General features: G+C 47.9%; 1 protein-coding gene across 1 annotated transcript; it reads right to left on the bottom strand.

Annotated features, from left to right (window-relative positions):
* Window positions 1-3,323: 3,323 nt before the first annotated feature.
* Window positions 3,324-6,984, bottom strand: LOC133347525 (putative uncharacterized protein DDB_G0271606; the record flags this gene model as incomplete). Its single annotated transcript, XM_061559856.1, has 3 exons — window positions 3,324-6,375; window positions 6,419-6,747; window positions 6,855-6,984. Coding segments are annotated over 3 exons (984 nt in total), but the record flags the coding sequence as incomplete, so codon positions are not given.
* Window positions 6,985-16,633: the final 9,649 nt, after the last annotated feature.

Genomic DNA, 16,633 nt, shown 5'->3' with positions numbered 1-16,633 from the left:
CATCCCTTGAAGGTCGAGTGTGACTCCAACAGCTGTTGGATACGGCAGAATGAACGAAATACCGGCAGAGCGTGGTGACATCAAGAGCATCTGACACAATGTTTTTCATTAAGATATATACGATCTATCAGTACTGTTTGTCATTTTGCCTAATTTATCACGTACTAAAGGTGTCACGACACGAGCGATACCTCCGGATTTCTCGAGCGTGCAACCCTTTCTGTTTCAGAGAACGACCCACAGAACTAGCAACTGCAGATATACCTCTGAGATACCTGCAAATGACCTCCGGTCGACACGATAGAGAAGTGTTCCTAGCATGCCAGTAAAACTGAGATTTTTCGATTCTCAGAGCTGGAATGTACAACTTTTGATGATTAAAGAAAACGTTGAATATTGTGCTTTTCTTTTATTTAGTTACCGGGCCCACACCCAGGATCTCACCGATGCGAAGCCAGGTCAGCGCTCTGACCTCTGAGCCATCTGGGCCACCTTATATTAACTTCATATATAAAAGTAAAACTCAACAAATTCGTCAATCCCAATGTGACCTTACAATAAAAACAATAGACGGCGTTTTGGGCTAATGGCACTTCTTCATAGCACATAAATATGAATTGCATCATCATCGTCATTCATTCCATCAGCCCTGATTAATTTGGGAATTGCATGACCGGATTTTGGTGTTTGCGAGAAGCTTCAAACTTAACGTCGGTGCCTGTGTATTGTAGGTGGGGCACCGTCTCCAGTTTAATACATTCCAGGAACTATTGGATTTGGCTCCGCGGTCTCTTAACTGCATGTAGCGGTACGAGATCAAACGGTGTGGTTTCTGGTAAATGTTATAGTCCAAAGAACATACTCCCCGATTTCTCAACCCCAATTATCGTTGTACTCTGGTTAAAATGTTGCGAAAAAATATATACCAAAAAAAATCTTTACGCTCATCTGGGAAATGTGCCCTGCAAACGAAAAGTTCCAATGAGTGCCTTTGCCCTGCTTTGATGCAATGATTGCAAAGAAACCATGGACTTTTTCAAATAACGTGTAACACACTGAAAGGTGCACCAACGAGGCGTGCGTGGTGAGATGCATGATTGGGTTTGCAATCAGAGGTCGACAGGGGGACCGTGTGGATTCGAGAATATATACCCGAGTTACAGGAATAACATTGACGTTAACGGGCAAGGACCCTCTTTTAAATGTGGGTCATAGTTCCAACGCAGAAATATACCAAAAACCTCACCCATCGCGGGTTTTCCTATTTTGGATTTAACCATTCTCGCCAAATGTATCGCTCACCTGTGACTCGACCATTCGCGGTTGACCGCGAGATTCATAAAAAAGTTCCCTACACTGCACTGCTCGCGACGACACTGCCACAGAAGAATACACACGCCGTCTTGTGTCTACACCCTGTCTCCCACGCGGACACAATTTCGACTCGAGAAAAGCGAACGGCGCTGGGCAGCAGGATGCGGTCGCTGGGAGGGACGATGTCTAAACTAAACCTTTGTTTACGTACCAGGTAAGGTCCATTGCGCTATGCCGCTCTCTTTCAGAAGCGACCTGGCCACAAATGATAGCTCAACCAAGTGGCTTATCGCGTGGGAATGTATAAGCAGCCAAATACTCTATCGAGACGCGTGATGTTGATTCTTAATGTGGAGGACTCGGATGAAAAATACACGCGACCACGGGGAGAGAGAGCGAGACATGCAAACTCCAAATATACAGCAGGCGTCAGGGCCGGCAACGAGCCCACGACCTCCTTTCTGTTTCCCATGTCACCAGGACATGTTTGCCATGTCACCAGGACATGTTTTCCATGTCACCAGGACATGTTTCCCATGTCACCAGTACATGTTTGCCATGTCACCAGGACATGTTTTCCATGTCACCAGGACATGTTTTCAATGTCACCAGGACATGTTTGCCATGTCACCAGGACATGTTTTCCATGTCACCAGGACATGTTTTCCATGTCACCAGGACATGTTTGCCATGTCACCAAGTTCAAGTTCAAGTTCATTTATTAGGTATAGCCCTGTGAGCCATTCAGCTCTTGAATCGGGTGCAACCGCAACAAACAAAAAACTAAAACATGAACAAAAAAACATCTTAAAGTGAATATGTGACTAAGTGCAAACAGAAAATCCAAGAAAAGACAGCAAAAATATTGCAGAAAAAACACCGTACACCAACGCTGTGTGCAAAAATCCCAGTGGGATGCAAGTCAAACAACAACAACAACCACAAGACAACTTAGATTAAGGCCATCAGTCTAACTCTGTACTACAACAACACAAACATGGCTAAACCAATACACTTTTCGAAATCACCAAAATAAAGCCATGAAGGCAATGAAAAAGCAATCATAGGAACTGACGGAATTTTCACAATAAATGGCATAAACAACATGTACTACCAAAACCCTGCAGCCATAGCTGGCTGCATGAGTCACTCCACAACAGCAGGAGCATCAATCGGAGTATTGTAATTTTTCAATGCACCTTTAAGATCAGCACACTAAATCAAAACACAGGTCATACTTTGTAGCGATCATCCGGAGCGAAACATTTTATTTTAGGTCACTGAATAGCACTGGCAGCTAGGGGTGTACAACTCCTCTAAAGCAGTTTTGAGTGAAGATCTCATAGGTAGTGACTCAAGTTTCAATTTATTTGCAACAGCATTCCAGACCCTGGGGGCATCAATAGCAAAGGCCCTTCCTCCAGTATATGTACGGCAATAGGGAATATTAAGCTGGTAAATGAGTGTAGACCTTAGGTCAAATTTGTTCTTTGAAACAGAGACGAGATCCAGCAGGTAATCTGCAGATTTTTTTGCAAGTACATCATGAATAAATAAGATCTGGTGCACAAGCCGTCGAACATTCAGAGATGTTAAGTTTGACCCAATGTAGAGATCACAGTGGTGAGTCCTATATGGGCAGTTCAATGCAAATCTTAAGGCCGAGTGATACATTGAGTCAAGCTTCTTCAGTACAGTACTTGGGGCTGATTTATACACAATGTCACAGTAATCAAGTAGAGGCAGTACGGTAGCTTTAATCAATTCCAAACGGAACATAGGAGGGAAGCAGTGCTTGTGTCGATATAGAAAACCAATTTTAATTTTTGTCTTTTTCCCAATATAATCAATGTGATCTTCAAAATTCAGTTTTGAATCCAGGATGACCCCAAGATACTTATAGATCTTGACTTGCTCTATTTGATCATTATTTAAGGTATGTAATTGGGGAAAAATAACTTCCCTGCTTTAGTCCTGGTGAGAAGCATAGCACCTTGGTTTTGGCAGGATTTAGGACTAGTTTAAGAGCAACTAGCTGATGTTGTAGTTTGTTGAAATCACTCTGGAGCTTAGCAATCACGTCATCCGGAGAGCGGCCAGCAGTAATTAGTACCGTGTCATCTGCAAAAAGATTTACCCTGGAATAATCCAGTTCAGTGCCCAAGTCATTTACATAAAGAGAGAACAAGAGGGGGCCGAGAATGGAACCCTGTGGAACCCCTTTTGTTATCTTAACACTGTTTGACCTCCAACCATCTGTGAATACAGTTTGGGTGCGAGAAAAGAGGTAATTTTTTAACCATTTTACTGTGTTTTCGGAAAAACCGAGGCAACTTATTTTACTAAGCAGGATGTTGTGGTCTACTGTATCAAAAGCTTTGGACAAGTCAAGAAAAAGACAGGCGCAGTACTGCTTATTATCAAGGCTACTGTAAATGTGATTCAGAGAGTCTAATGCAGCAGATGTGGTGCTGTATTTTTTTCGGAACCCAGATTGTTTTAGATGTAATAGATTGTTGGCGGACAGGAAACTGCTAATTTGGTAGGTCAATAATTTTTCAAAAATTTTCATCAACGGGGACAAAATTGAGATAGGTCGGTAGTTATTTGGATCATCTTTAGGGCCCCCTTTGTGAAGTGGACGAACATAGGAATGTTTCCATTCTAGAGGAACTGATGCTTCTTTGATGGACAGGTTGAAAATATGGGCTATAGGTTTGTATATTAGGTGACCAACAGTTAGTAGAGCAAAGACGGGAAAACTATCTGCTCCGGTAGAGGAGGACCCTTTGAGGTAGGACAGTTGTTTCAGAACATTACTTTCGTGGATTGGCTGAAAACTAAATTCGCTTAATGTTTGGACAGGAGTGTAGGAATTTGCATGAGCAGGGGTGACTCCCAATACATTATCAAATAGGGTACCAGCTTCAGAAAAATGAAGGTTAAAATTGTCAACTATTTTTTGGGGATCTGAAAAATATTCCCCATTTCGGTAAAGCTGAACGGGCAGATGATCTGTTTTGGATGCCTTTTCGATACATTTGATTGTTTTCCAGAAAATCCTGGCATTTCCATGAGATTCAAGGAGAGTGGAAGAGAAGTAGTTATTTTTTGCATGCCGTATTTTTTTGACGCATCTATTCCTTAAAATCCTGTATTCTAGCCAGTCATTGACCAAATTACTTTTCTGAGCACATGCCCAAGCCTTGTCCCTAGTTTTCATGAGCTTTGTAATCACAGGATCAAACCATGGTGGACGGTTGCCTTTAGTTTTAAATTTAACCAACGGAGCATGTTTGTTAAGAATTTGGAGAAACGTGTACCTGAAGGTCTCCCAAGCCGTAGTCAGGTTTGGAATATCACAGACCTTGTCAATATCCGAGTGAAGCACATCATTAGTAAATGCCTGAGTGCTGAAGTGTCTCATGGAGTGCTTCTCAACCAATTTAGGGGGGGCTTTGGGTCTGGCTGATGATCTCACCCCAAAAATGAAGGAGTGATCACTAAGGTTATTACCTAGAACACCAGTCAGTGCGAAATTGTGAGGGGCATTTGTCAATAGGACGTCAAGCAGAGATGACTGTCCCGGATTTTTTAGGTTGGGTCTTGTGGGGACATTTATTAATTGAAACAGGTTAAATTCATCTGCAAAATTTGTGGCCACGGCCGGCGGGTTTAGCCAATTCCAATTTAGATCACCCACTAAAACTATTTCACCTTTAGGGAGGCCCCCAAGAAGCTCTCTCAGTGCAGATGCAGCTTCAACATCCTTCCCACTAGGCGGTCTATAGCAGCACACTACCAATATGTGTTGATTATTAGGGAGAGTTATTCTGAGAGCCAGACCTTCAAAGCAACATTTTTTAAACAAGGAGTGAGCTGGTGAACATGCAATAGTATTACGAACATAGATGGCAATTCCACCTCCTTTAGATCCTCGGTCAAGCCGGAAAAGATTGTAGTTGTCAATCGTAATCTGCAAGTCATTGACGGCAGGAGTGAGAAATGTTTCTGTTAGGCAAAATATGTCCGGGTCAAGATTTGCTACTTCTAGTTTTAGTTGACTTAATTTAATCAAAAGCCCTCTGATGTTGACATGTAGAACACCAACACCTTTTCTGCCAGAAAAATCTACAGAATTATATGAGTTGTTTACATTTGGTCCAGGATGAAGCTCAATACCACCCAGAAATAAGAAAAGTAGAATTAATAGTTTGCACAGGTATTTTCTGTGAAAGGATGAAGAGCGACGAACCTTGGACGAATAGCAGCAGCTCGCAGATGGTGTTATTTTTAAGAGCAGAATGAAGTTTGGAAGGAGTGCTGGTGAAGTAATGGGACAAAGATAGGGTTTAAAAGGATATAATGATGGAGTGTAGAAGTGTCTATAAGTTGTTTCATTAGCAGGTGTAGTTGCAAATTTAGCAATAAGTATTGACGCGAAGTAACGCGGGTAGCCATTTGTAGAGTTGAGTGTGGCACTAGATATGGCCGGGAGGGACAGTAGTAAGATACACAGCAGGTGAATTGACATCTTTAAAACACTAAATTTAAACACACACACAGCTCACTCACACGCAGCTCACCCTCACCCACTCTCACGCACAGCCCACACCCATGCAGCACAACGCACACGTGGCCGCACACGCCGCCGCCATCTTGCTGCTGTTGTTGTTGCAGCTGCTGTTGTTGTTGCAGCTGCTGTTGTTGCTGCAGCTGCTGCTGCTGTTGTTGTTGCAGCTGCTGCTGTTGCTGCTGCAGCTGCTGCAGCTGCTGCTGTTGTTGCTGCAGCTGCTGTTGTTGCTGCAGCTGCTGCTGTTGTTGCTGCAGCTGCTGCTGTTGTTGCTGCTGCTGTTGCTGCAGCTGCTGCTGTTGTTGCTGCAGCTGCTGCTGTTGTTGCTGCAGCTGCTGTTGTTGTTGCTGCAGCTGCTGCTGTTGTTGCTGCAGCTGCTGTTGTTGCTGCAGCTGCTGCTGTTGTTGCTGCAGCTGCTGCTGTTGCTGCTGTTGTTGCTGCAGCTGCTGCTGTTGTTGCTGCAGCTGCTGCTGTTGCTGCAGCTGCTGCTGCTGCAGCTGCTGCTGCTGCTGCAGCTGCTGCAGCTGCTGCTGCTGTTGCTGCAGCTGCTGCTGTTGTTGCTGCAGCTGCTGCTGTTGCTGCAGCTGCTGTTGTTGCTGCAGCTGCTGCTGTTGTTGCTGCAGCTGCTGCTGCTGCAGCTGCTGCTGTTGTTACTGCTGCCGCTGCTGTTGTTGCTGCAGCTGCTGTTGTTGCTGCAGCTGCTGCTGTTGCTGCAGCTGCTGCTGTTGCTGCAGCTGCTGCTGCTGTTGCTGCTGCTGTTGTTGCTGCAGCTGCTGTTGTTTCTGCAGTTGCTGCTGTTGTTGCTGCTGCAGCTGCTGCTGTTGTTGCTGCAGCTGCTGCTGTTGTTGCTGCAGCTGCTGTTGTTGCTGCAGCTGCTGCTGCTGTTGTTGCAGCTGCTGTTGTTGTTGTTGTAGCTGCTGCTGTTGTTGCTGCTGCAGCAGCTGCTGTTGTTGCTGCAGCTGCTGCTGCTGTTGTTGCAGCTGCTGTTGTTGCTGCAGATGCTGCTGCTGTTGCTGCTGCAGCTGCTGTTGCTGCTGCAGCTGCTGCTGCTGCAGCTGCTGCTGCAGCTGCTGTTGCTGCTGCTGCTGCAGCTGCTGCTGCTGTTGCTGCTGCAGCTGCTGCAGCTGCTGCTGTTGCTGCTGCAGCTGCTGCTGTTGCTGCAGCTGCTGTTGTTGTTGCTGTAGCTGCTGTTGTTGTTGTTGTAGCTGCTGTTGTTGTAGCTGCTGTAGCAGCTGCAGCCGACCCAACTGCAGTTGCAGGAGTCATACACGAAGCAGCCGCAGCTGTGTGTACTACAGCAGAGCAGCAGCGGCCGTGCGGCCTGGAGGCGCCGAGGCTGAATAGTTGCGTGATGTGGACGTGGAGAGACGAGATGTTTGGCCCATCAGCTTCATTGTTCTGCTTCCATTTACGAGCGCCCTCCACGTAGGCCTCGACGTAGGCCCCCACGTGGGCCCCCACGTGGGCCCCGACGTAGGCCTCGAAGTAGGCCCCGACGTAGGCCCCGACGTAGGCCTCTATGTAGGCCCCCGTGGGCCCCGACGTAGGCCTCGACGTAGGCCTCTATGTAGGCCTCCACGTAGGCCTCGACGTAGGCCCCGACGTAGGCCTCGAAGTAGGCCTCGATGTAAGCCTCTATGTAGGCCTCGACGTAGGCCTCGACGTAGGCCTCTATGTAGGCCTCCACGTAGGCCTCGACGTAGGCCCCGACGTAGGCCTCGAAGTAGGCCTCGATGTGTGATAGTGTAGTGATGTACACTCGTGTGTGAAAAACTAACGTTGTAATTAGTTAGTGGAGGCGTTATACGATAGATCACAGTGTATTAAAAAAGTGTAACTGACGAATTGTTTTGGGTTAATTAAAAAAAAATGCAATGATTCGATCTCAAATCGAATAGTTTTTTTAACAATGGTGGATAAGATACACACTTACATATATAACAGTAATAATTACATCGTAACTACATATATAACAGTCAATATGCAATTAAAAGTTAAACATTCTGGCATCATTTATATACACTTATAATAATGCAAGAGGATATGGCCATTGTACGTTTACATATATTTACACTCTGTACATGATTTTCCGGATCGAAAGCCGTTGAGTGTTAAGGCTACACGGGGGATCTTTGTCTTTCTTATTTTTGACAATAACAAAGCCGCAACGTCCGAACTTAATTATGTTAAACGGGTCACATTCTGCCACATCATTATCAAAATTTATTAATTTAATTAATTTATGCGTTCGAGTTATTTAATAATTTTTGTTTGCCATGTCACCAGGACGTGGTAAACAGGAAGGAGGTCGTTCGCCATCTCCTGACGATCGAGACTGACGAGGGAGGGAATTTTGACTTTAAACTTTCGTGACTGCAGGAATTCATATTCTTTCGTTCTTTCGGTAAAGTTACGTAGATAGAAAAATAATAATAAAAATTAAATAAAAATAGTAAAAACAAAAAAAACACTAATGTAGACTGTAGCCTGGTTCTTAATCGGAGTGAGTGTACTGGCAATATATAATGTGGACTGTAGCCTGGTTATTAAGTTTGGTGAGTGTACTGGAAGTCTACAATGTAGACCGTAGCAATAGTTACTAAACTGAGTGAGCGTACTGGCAGTCTATAATGCAGACTGTAGCCTGGTTCTTTCATTAATCAAAAGTAAAATAAAAATAAGAATAAAAATACAAATAAAAACCACGTTTCGATCGCAACACAAGCGATCGTCATCAGGAAAAGGGGGGTTCGCCTCTAAAGGCAAACTGTTTATAAAGGTTTAGAGATGGGCGTAGCCCAAGTGTGTCAGCAGCATGGGCGGGGCAGCTGATGTTAATGTTGGAAAAAACCCAGACACCGGCAGTAGGTCTACCCCAATCAAAGCATTGCACCTCACTCCACACACCCACACTGCTGACGGTGGAGGTTGACAAGAAAACACAAATTAAGCCGTGACCCAAAGTGGTTGATGACATCTTTCCAATGATTACTGAGCTTATAACCATCCTCTCGGTTGAAATTGTATCTGTGTCTGTATATATGGATGGCTTCATGGGCGAATATTTGTAGATAGCCAGTGTAGAATGGCAGCCAAAACGAGGATGGACCCAACCATAGAGCCGCGAGGACGTCCATCGTGGAGATGGAGCGGTGATATCGGCGCTCAGTCAGGTCCTAAATGGAACGTTTCATCTGCCAAACCGTGGTCGATGGCGACGGCCAGCAGTAGACAGAGCCTGGCTTATAACGACGACGAATGGGAGCAAGCTAAAAGCGTACAAATAAGCCGGCATCGCTATTGGTGAGCTGCGCGCCGAGATTGAAATGCGATTGGTCAATCGAGAACTTTGTCGCGTTGGAGGAAATGCGAGCTGCGTCTTCAGATGGACAAAGACAAAATAAACATATTCTTAGGTTTTTTTTACCTACGTGACTTTACCGAAAAAACCTAAGAATATGAATCATTGCAGTCACGAAAACTTCAAATCTAGAACAAAATAAACAATCATCCCCCCGTATCGCCTGAACAGAATGTTGGAACGAGTGCTGTGAGCGAGCATCTATCAAGGCCGGAATGGGTGGCCAGCACCTCGCCCGACCGCCTTTGTCTCCCCAGTGGCGGTGTTTACGCACTCCTCATTTGAGGCTGAGTCGACCTAGGGGAGAGGGGGGCTTCACCGAGGTTTGTTGATGGCCGTGAGCGAGAATGGAACTCGGGTGCAGTGCAGCGCGGCACTAACCCGCGACACGCGATAACTTGATCGAATCATCCTCACCAGCCCCCCCCCCCACCCTTTTTACCGGGTGCAATTGCGAACAACATCCATGTCAGACATCTGAACATCTAATCGACACAATCATTGATTCACCGCAGGTCGAATGCTCACGCCAACAACTTCGCGTGGGATGTTGTGAAGTTAGCAGATGTCCACGTGCTCGGAATTTGAAGGCCTTGAAGACCGAAATCGGTGATCTCGCCGAAAGTGTGCTCAATATATCCGGACAGCAGAGTTAAGGGGGGGGGGGGGGTTTCTCTGTTCATCACCATTCATCATCGTCACGCGGGCATTCCTCGAGATTTGTTTTAGGTCTCCACTCACGCCGCCCGCCAGGGACGCGATAACGCTGCTGCGACGATGCGATGCGATATATCCCTTCCCACGTAATGGCTTTCCTCTTTCCGGCTGTTAAAGCCGAGGGGCCACAGCTGTCTCGCTGCCGAGACGAATTCCTATCCTCGCCGCCGTCAGCAAACCCCATCCGCGTTCGCCCCTTCGACGGCTGCACTCGAGCGGGGCTAATCGTGTGGTGAACGCGCGTCGCGAGATGAACGAGGGTGACGTGGGTGGTTCGTTTACCGGCGATACACCGCTGGGTTAGTGATGCTCGTCCCGTCTCCGTGTGCGCGCGTGTGTGCACGTAGTAGGGGGGTGCGCTCTTATGTCGACTGGACGGGGAGCGGTGGTGTAGTGGTTAGCGCGCGCCGCGCAACGAACCCGGCGACACAGCCTCAAATGAATACTCGGTGCGGTTGTGTAAACATCGCCCACACTGGGGAGACAAAGGCGGCCGGGCGTCGTGTTGCCGTGCCGGCCTTCATAGGTGCTACTCGCTAACAGCACTTGCCCCGACAGTCTGTGAAGGCTACACGGGGGATCTTTGTCTTTATTTGCCTCGCTGGTTACGTCAGCCCGAGGGGACCCCCCCCCCCACCCCCCCTTCATGTCACGTGTGAATTACGCGCGCGCACGATTTGCGGTGCGCGCGCTGATCGCGGCATCGATTTCAAAGTCGATGGTTCGATTGCTCCGGTCAGCAGAGGGCGACGTGAGCGCGTGGGCGGTTGTGAGTTGATGAGTGAAGGAGTTCACGAGCGAGAATAATAATTAGAAACCCACACAGCATTCCGTCAGCAGCACTGTGTGTGTGTGTGGCCTTGAAAGGAGAAAAACGAACGCGTATAATAGGTGACGTTTTGGTCAGTGGACCATCTGCATAGCGCGATGTTAACGGACCATTTAATTGAGGGATCACTTTAGTGGTTTTTCACCTGGCGAGTGCGAGACGTGGGCAGATATTTCGTTTTTTAGAAGGTAAATCATCGAAACGCGCATTAAGCACGTACAACATAAGTGCAGCTACTTTGTTGTCATCAAACCTCGGTAATTATGAACATTATTAATCGTTGACCGATTAAGAACGGAAGGGGGGTACAGGGCGGCATTAACGGTGATGAACCACTGGACTACGACTGGGTGATGTCGTTATCTTTGGTGTGGTCTGGGACTCTGTTGTTCTTGCTGCCTTGTCCAACCTTCATCAATTGGATTTATACAATAAAATAAAATTGTGTTTATTTAATATGTAGCGACTTTCTTAACGTTTCCTTTGTTTTGCATTCCCATCGGCTGTTGCTGTTGTTGTTGTGATGTTTGCAGGTGTAACTCGCTGTCCCGCCCATACTGGACATCTGTCTCATAGCTTATCGGATTCCTCCTGCAGGTTAAGGGGTCAGACATTTGTGATGATGTGTGATGAGGGGGGGGGGGGGGTGAGAAATGTGACGTCACATCAAAATGCGCAACTTTAAATAAATATAGACAACACGTACTACTTAATTAAATATACTTTTGAATCAATGTTTTCTCCTGCAACATCAGAGTGCAGCGCCACGTAAAATACGCACTACAATGACAATAGTTTAAAGCGATTTGAAACATGTGCATCGTCTGACAACGCAATAGCATCACCAGATATTTGAGTAAAAAATATATATATATAATCATGAGCGTTTCTGTGGAGAATATAAGTAGCAAAATAGATGCACCTCAAATTATGGTCGCCGCGATATGGCGATCCTACGGTATACGGTAGACGATAATCATATCGACGGTTTTGTTAAAGAATATATATCGTTACGTCGTTCCTCAGTGTCTCAAAAATTACTTCCTGAAAAGGCTTCACTGACGGACAGAAAGAGGAACGCGTGGATTAGAGGATATCGGCTCGTTAGAAACGTCAAATTTTATATATTTTGTTATTTTTACTGGAAGGAAAACTTAGAGTGGGTAATTGGCGACGATACGTCACGGTGAGCAGGGGATGATGCCCATCCCCCTGTAGTCGAGGCTAACTACGGAGTGGGAGCCAAATAAAGGGCACGCGTCCGTCCAGGACGTCCCCTACGCGGAGATGGAGCGACGAAATCGGCGCCTGTGCCGCTGCCGAGCGGATTTCCGCATCGCGGAACCCGTTGAAGGGGGACGACCTTAATCCAGCAGTGGATTGACATACCAATTTAAAGTTTCGAGTACGCCAAAAAATTTGACATTGCACGCAGAATGCGATGACCCCCGATGCATGTTGAAGTGAGACAATCCTATTGCGTGTTGTGGCGTCTGTACGTTCTTCTCGCACCCGTCAGCCTTGTGGGTTCTCTCGCGGCGTGCCTCTGATCCGCGTGAGCAAAGTAGCCGGCGAACCGAGTTTTGGCGAATATTTGAACCGGTCACGGGCCTCATCCAACGTCGACATGAGCCGCCTTGTCTGCACAGCGGTGCGATTTCTAACGGCGTTTAAATCTCCCATATTTTTAATTCGGTCGCATCAGTTAAACAAGTCCATCGTGCCAACATTGCACTTTGGTTATGTCGGTGAAGTTACGTAGATAGAAAATTCATAAATCACGACGTTTCGATCGCAACACAAGCAACCGTCATCGGGTGAAACAAACACAGCCGGAGAACCAATGAGTATGGATTCCTGCAGTTACGAAAGCTTCAAATCAAGATGAAAAGACCCATTGTTATTATTGCCAGAGTTTGCAATCGTCGTCATTCTAATTGTTAATACCGTGGTCATCCCGAGGCGATACCAGTGGCGCGTTATATCAACCGGCATTTGACTGACGTGGTGAAGTATGGTCAAACGAACTCCACGACCAGCGCGGGGTATCGAAGAGGACCTTCATCCAGCCAGCAGTGGATTGACAAAGCTGCCGCTGCTGCTGCTGCTCCACTGCTTCACACCCTCTCCGGCTGCGACATCCTATCTCGGGTCTCAATTGCGTGAGAGCGATAAGCCACACACAGCCACGCAATCATCACTCGCCACCTCTCTCTCTCTCTCCCCCGTGTGTGTGCGGATGTTGTCACATTTAATGGGTTTATCATTCAGTTTACCCTTTGTTAAAAGGCTTCCAAAACCACTCACTCGAGTGCTACCTGTCGCTGGGCCTCCCCCACGTGTGTGTGTGCGCGTGCGTCCGCACACACGCGCGTGCTTGCACGTCCGTGTGTAAAAGTATGTAGGTGTGGGAGTCGTCGTATGTGGGTTGTATACGTGTGTGTGTGTCAGTTTTGTTGTTGTTGTGGGGAGCGGAAGCGTAGCAGTTCGCGCGCTGCGCTACAAAAACCAGCCACCCGAGTTCGATTCCCGCTCACGGCCACCAACACCGGTGACGATGATCTGATCCGGTCCTGAGCCTCCCCCCTAGGTCGACGCAGCCACAAATGAGTACCGGGTGCACTGTGAAATCATCGTCACGAGGGAGATAGATGAAGGGGGGCCGGATGTGATGCTGCCCATCCCCTCCTCCTCGTGTGCCAAGGCGGCCTTCGGAGGCATTCGCTAACAGCACCTAGCCCCGCCGGGCAGTGACCGACTCGACGGGAGATCTTTGACTTTGAATGTTGGCCGTGACTAACGTGAACCATGGCGCTTCTGCCGGTGCGGTGTGTACCCATCAGCACTTGGGGGTGGGGGGAGACAAAGACGCGGTGCCGGCCTTCATAGGTCCTCGCTAACAGCACCTTGCCCCAACAGTCGCGCTATGTCGAACTTCTTTCGCACCGTACGTAGCCAACCGTGCTACGCGGAGGTGCCTACAGGGGCATTTCCTGTCGTCGTAAAGCGCAGTGCTGGATGCACCGCGCACGATCCCGGCGTGCCGAGTTCGAATCGCGCCCACGGCTCACGTCAGTGGCGACCGGAGGCCGGACGACCAAACCGCCGTGCGCCTGCCTTAATGGGTGCTCGCTAACAGTCTCTATGCGTCTTTGAGCGAGAGTGTTTTGCCGTCGCAGTAGTTCCACAACTCCCGGACGATACGTGTGGGCCCCCCTCCCCCCTCCCCCCTCCCCCAGTTGTGTAGATTTTGCAGCAGTGAACATTGGTGACTTGCGCCGTGCTGATGAGTCCTAATGAGGACGAAACCGGTTCCACCGCGGTTGTCTATTCTCTGCATCGCTGCTGCTGCTGCTGCTGCTACCGTTAGTCGGTCGTATTTGCTCAAATGATGCATTTATTCAGGAACTGCTGATGGCTTTTTGTGTCATAATGCAACACGGGCCGAGCGGTATTTAGGCGCGTGCGTGTGGTGCGTTACATTTACATAACTGCAGTTGTTACGTAACTATCGAACGCCACACACCCAGGAGGCATGTGTAACTAAGTTCCACTAAGTTCCACGTGCCCTTAAATGAAGACGAGACATTATAGACTGCCAATACACTCACTCCAATTAAGAACCAGGCTACAGTCTACATTAGTGTTTATTATCATTTTATTTGTATTATTTTTATTCACTTTATTTTTATTACTATTATTCTATCTACGTGACTTTACCGAAAGAACCAAAGAATATGTAGACAAGAGCGTTCAAAGTGACTGTTAGTGGGGGCGCCTAGTGACGTCACAGCCGTGACTGCCTCGCTGCACCAAGTCTACAGCACTCGGCAAGGCCTTGGTGGTCACCCAACCACACATCCACCCACCAACCCACACATCCATCCACCCACAAATCCACGCACCCATCCACGCACCTACCCACACATCCACCCACCCATCGACGCACCCATCCACCCACCCACCCATCCACGCACCCACCCACACATCCATCCACCCACCCACACATCCACCCATCCACCCACCCATCCACGCACCCACCCACACATCCACCCATCCACGCACCCACCCACCCATCCAGGCACCCACCCACCCACCCACACATCCACCCACCCATCCACCCACCCACCCACGCACCCACCCACCCACACATCCACCCACCCACCCATCCACGCACCCAGCCACACATCCACCCATCCACACATCCACCTACCCACCCATCCACGCACCCACCCATACACACATCCACCCAAAGTGTCTGAAATGTGCTTTGTAATCTGTGGGACTGCCCATACACACATAAACTATAGTGGGCACGAACAGAGGGAAGACACATTGCTTGTCACTTATTTTCGTGAAAGTTTTTATTTGCACAATTCAGGATATAATCCCTCGAGTTTAGTCTGAGAAAGTAAAAATGTATTAATGTCCCTACGAGACGGGTAACGACGTTTCGGCTACTTGGTCTTTCTCATGAAGATATACGCACAAGCGCAATACGTATCCTGGATGTATTGCGTATCGTGGAACGGTGGCTGCTCACGGCCAATGGCGCAGTGATTAACACACTATAAACAATTCTAGATTTGAAGCTTTCGTGACTGCAAGGATTCATACTCTTAGATTTTTTCGGTAAAGTCACGTAGGTAAAAAATAAAATTAAAATTAATAAAAGTAATAATAGAAATAAAATAAAATTAAAAATCACGACGTTTCGGAGGCAACACAAGCTTCCGTCTTCAGGTGGAACCGTCACAGCACGATTGCTGTATCAAGTTAAGAGGAATCTCGTGCGTATTTAATATGGCGCTGCACTCTGATGTTGTAGGAGAAAACATTCATTAAAAGTCTATTTAATTAAGTAGAATGTGTTGTCTATATTTATTTAAAGTTGCGCATTTTGATGTGACGTCACATTTCTCAAACACATCGTCACAAATGTCTGACCCCCCCCCCTCCCCCGGTGCGTGACGTCATTTATGGACGGTCCCCTAGGGACGCTTAGGATGCTGCTTCGCGCGTGCCTGGCGCCGGCGCTCCCGTTATCATCACGCAGTGGTCCTGAACCGTTTTACTGCAGCATTGCACCCCCCGTTTTGGTTGTCAGTCGTAAAAATCAAAACATGCATCTTGTTCATAAATACATAGGGTTTGGTGAAACGAAGTCGTTGTGCTTACGCGACCGTGCTAAATTTGTGTTTCGATTATTTGCCCTCGAACAAAAAATGTGGCCACGTCTCGCACCTCCCGGAAAGGGCATCTCGCGCCCCCCGGGTCTTCGTGCACCCCAGGGTTAAGAGGAAGACGAAGAACCACTGCACTAATGGAACGCTTCCGACGATACAGACGCGCGTTAGAGAGCGTTAGACAATTAGCGCGTACGCATTACTCTTCTTCCGTCCTTCCTGTGACGCATTGTTATCATTATGGATACAACTGTTATACTCCCCACTGGAATGTGGGGATACATTTTTTTCCATGGATGTACTGTACTCGCCATGGTAACGTGGGATTTCCATTTCGGCACAACGACGCGCGCGCGCGCGCCCCATTGCTCGTCCGAGCAGGAAGACGCGGCGTTTCCTGACGTGGTGGTGGCGGCACTTCGTAATGAGCACACCTCTCTCTCTCTCTCCATGCCACCACGACCACCACCAACAGGAAAGGGGGGTGGATGGGTGAGGTGTGTGTTGGGAGGTTGGCGGAGGGCGGGCGCGCCGTGGGTGCTGGGATGGGGGGTGGAGACGCGCGTGACGCATCCTCACAACACACGCGCAAGCCGCCCCCTTCCCCACCCCACCTAAATACAACCATCGCCGCTCACTCACAGAGACGTGGA

Source organism: Lethenteron reissneri, chromosome 26, assembly GCF_015708825.2.
Source record: "Lethenteron reissneri isolate LAM-NWPU_2019-01 chromosome 26, ASM1570882v1, whole genome shotgun sequence".
NCBI lineage: Eukaryota > Metazoa > Chordata > Hyperoartia > Petromyzontiformes > Petromyzontidae > Lethenteron > Lethenteron reissneri.
This window is presented reverse-complemented; position numbering and strand designations above follow the sequence as displayed.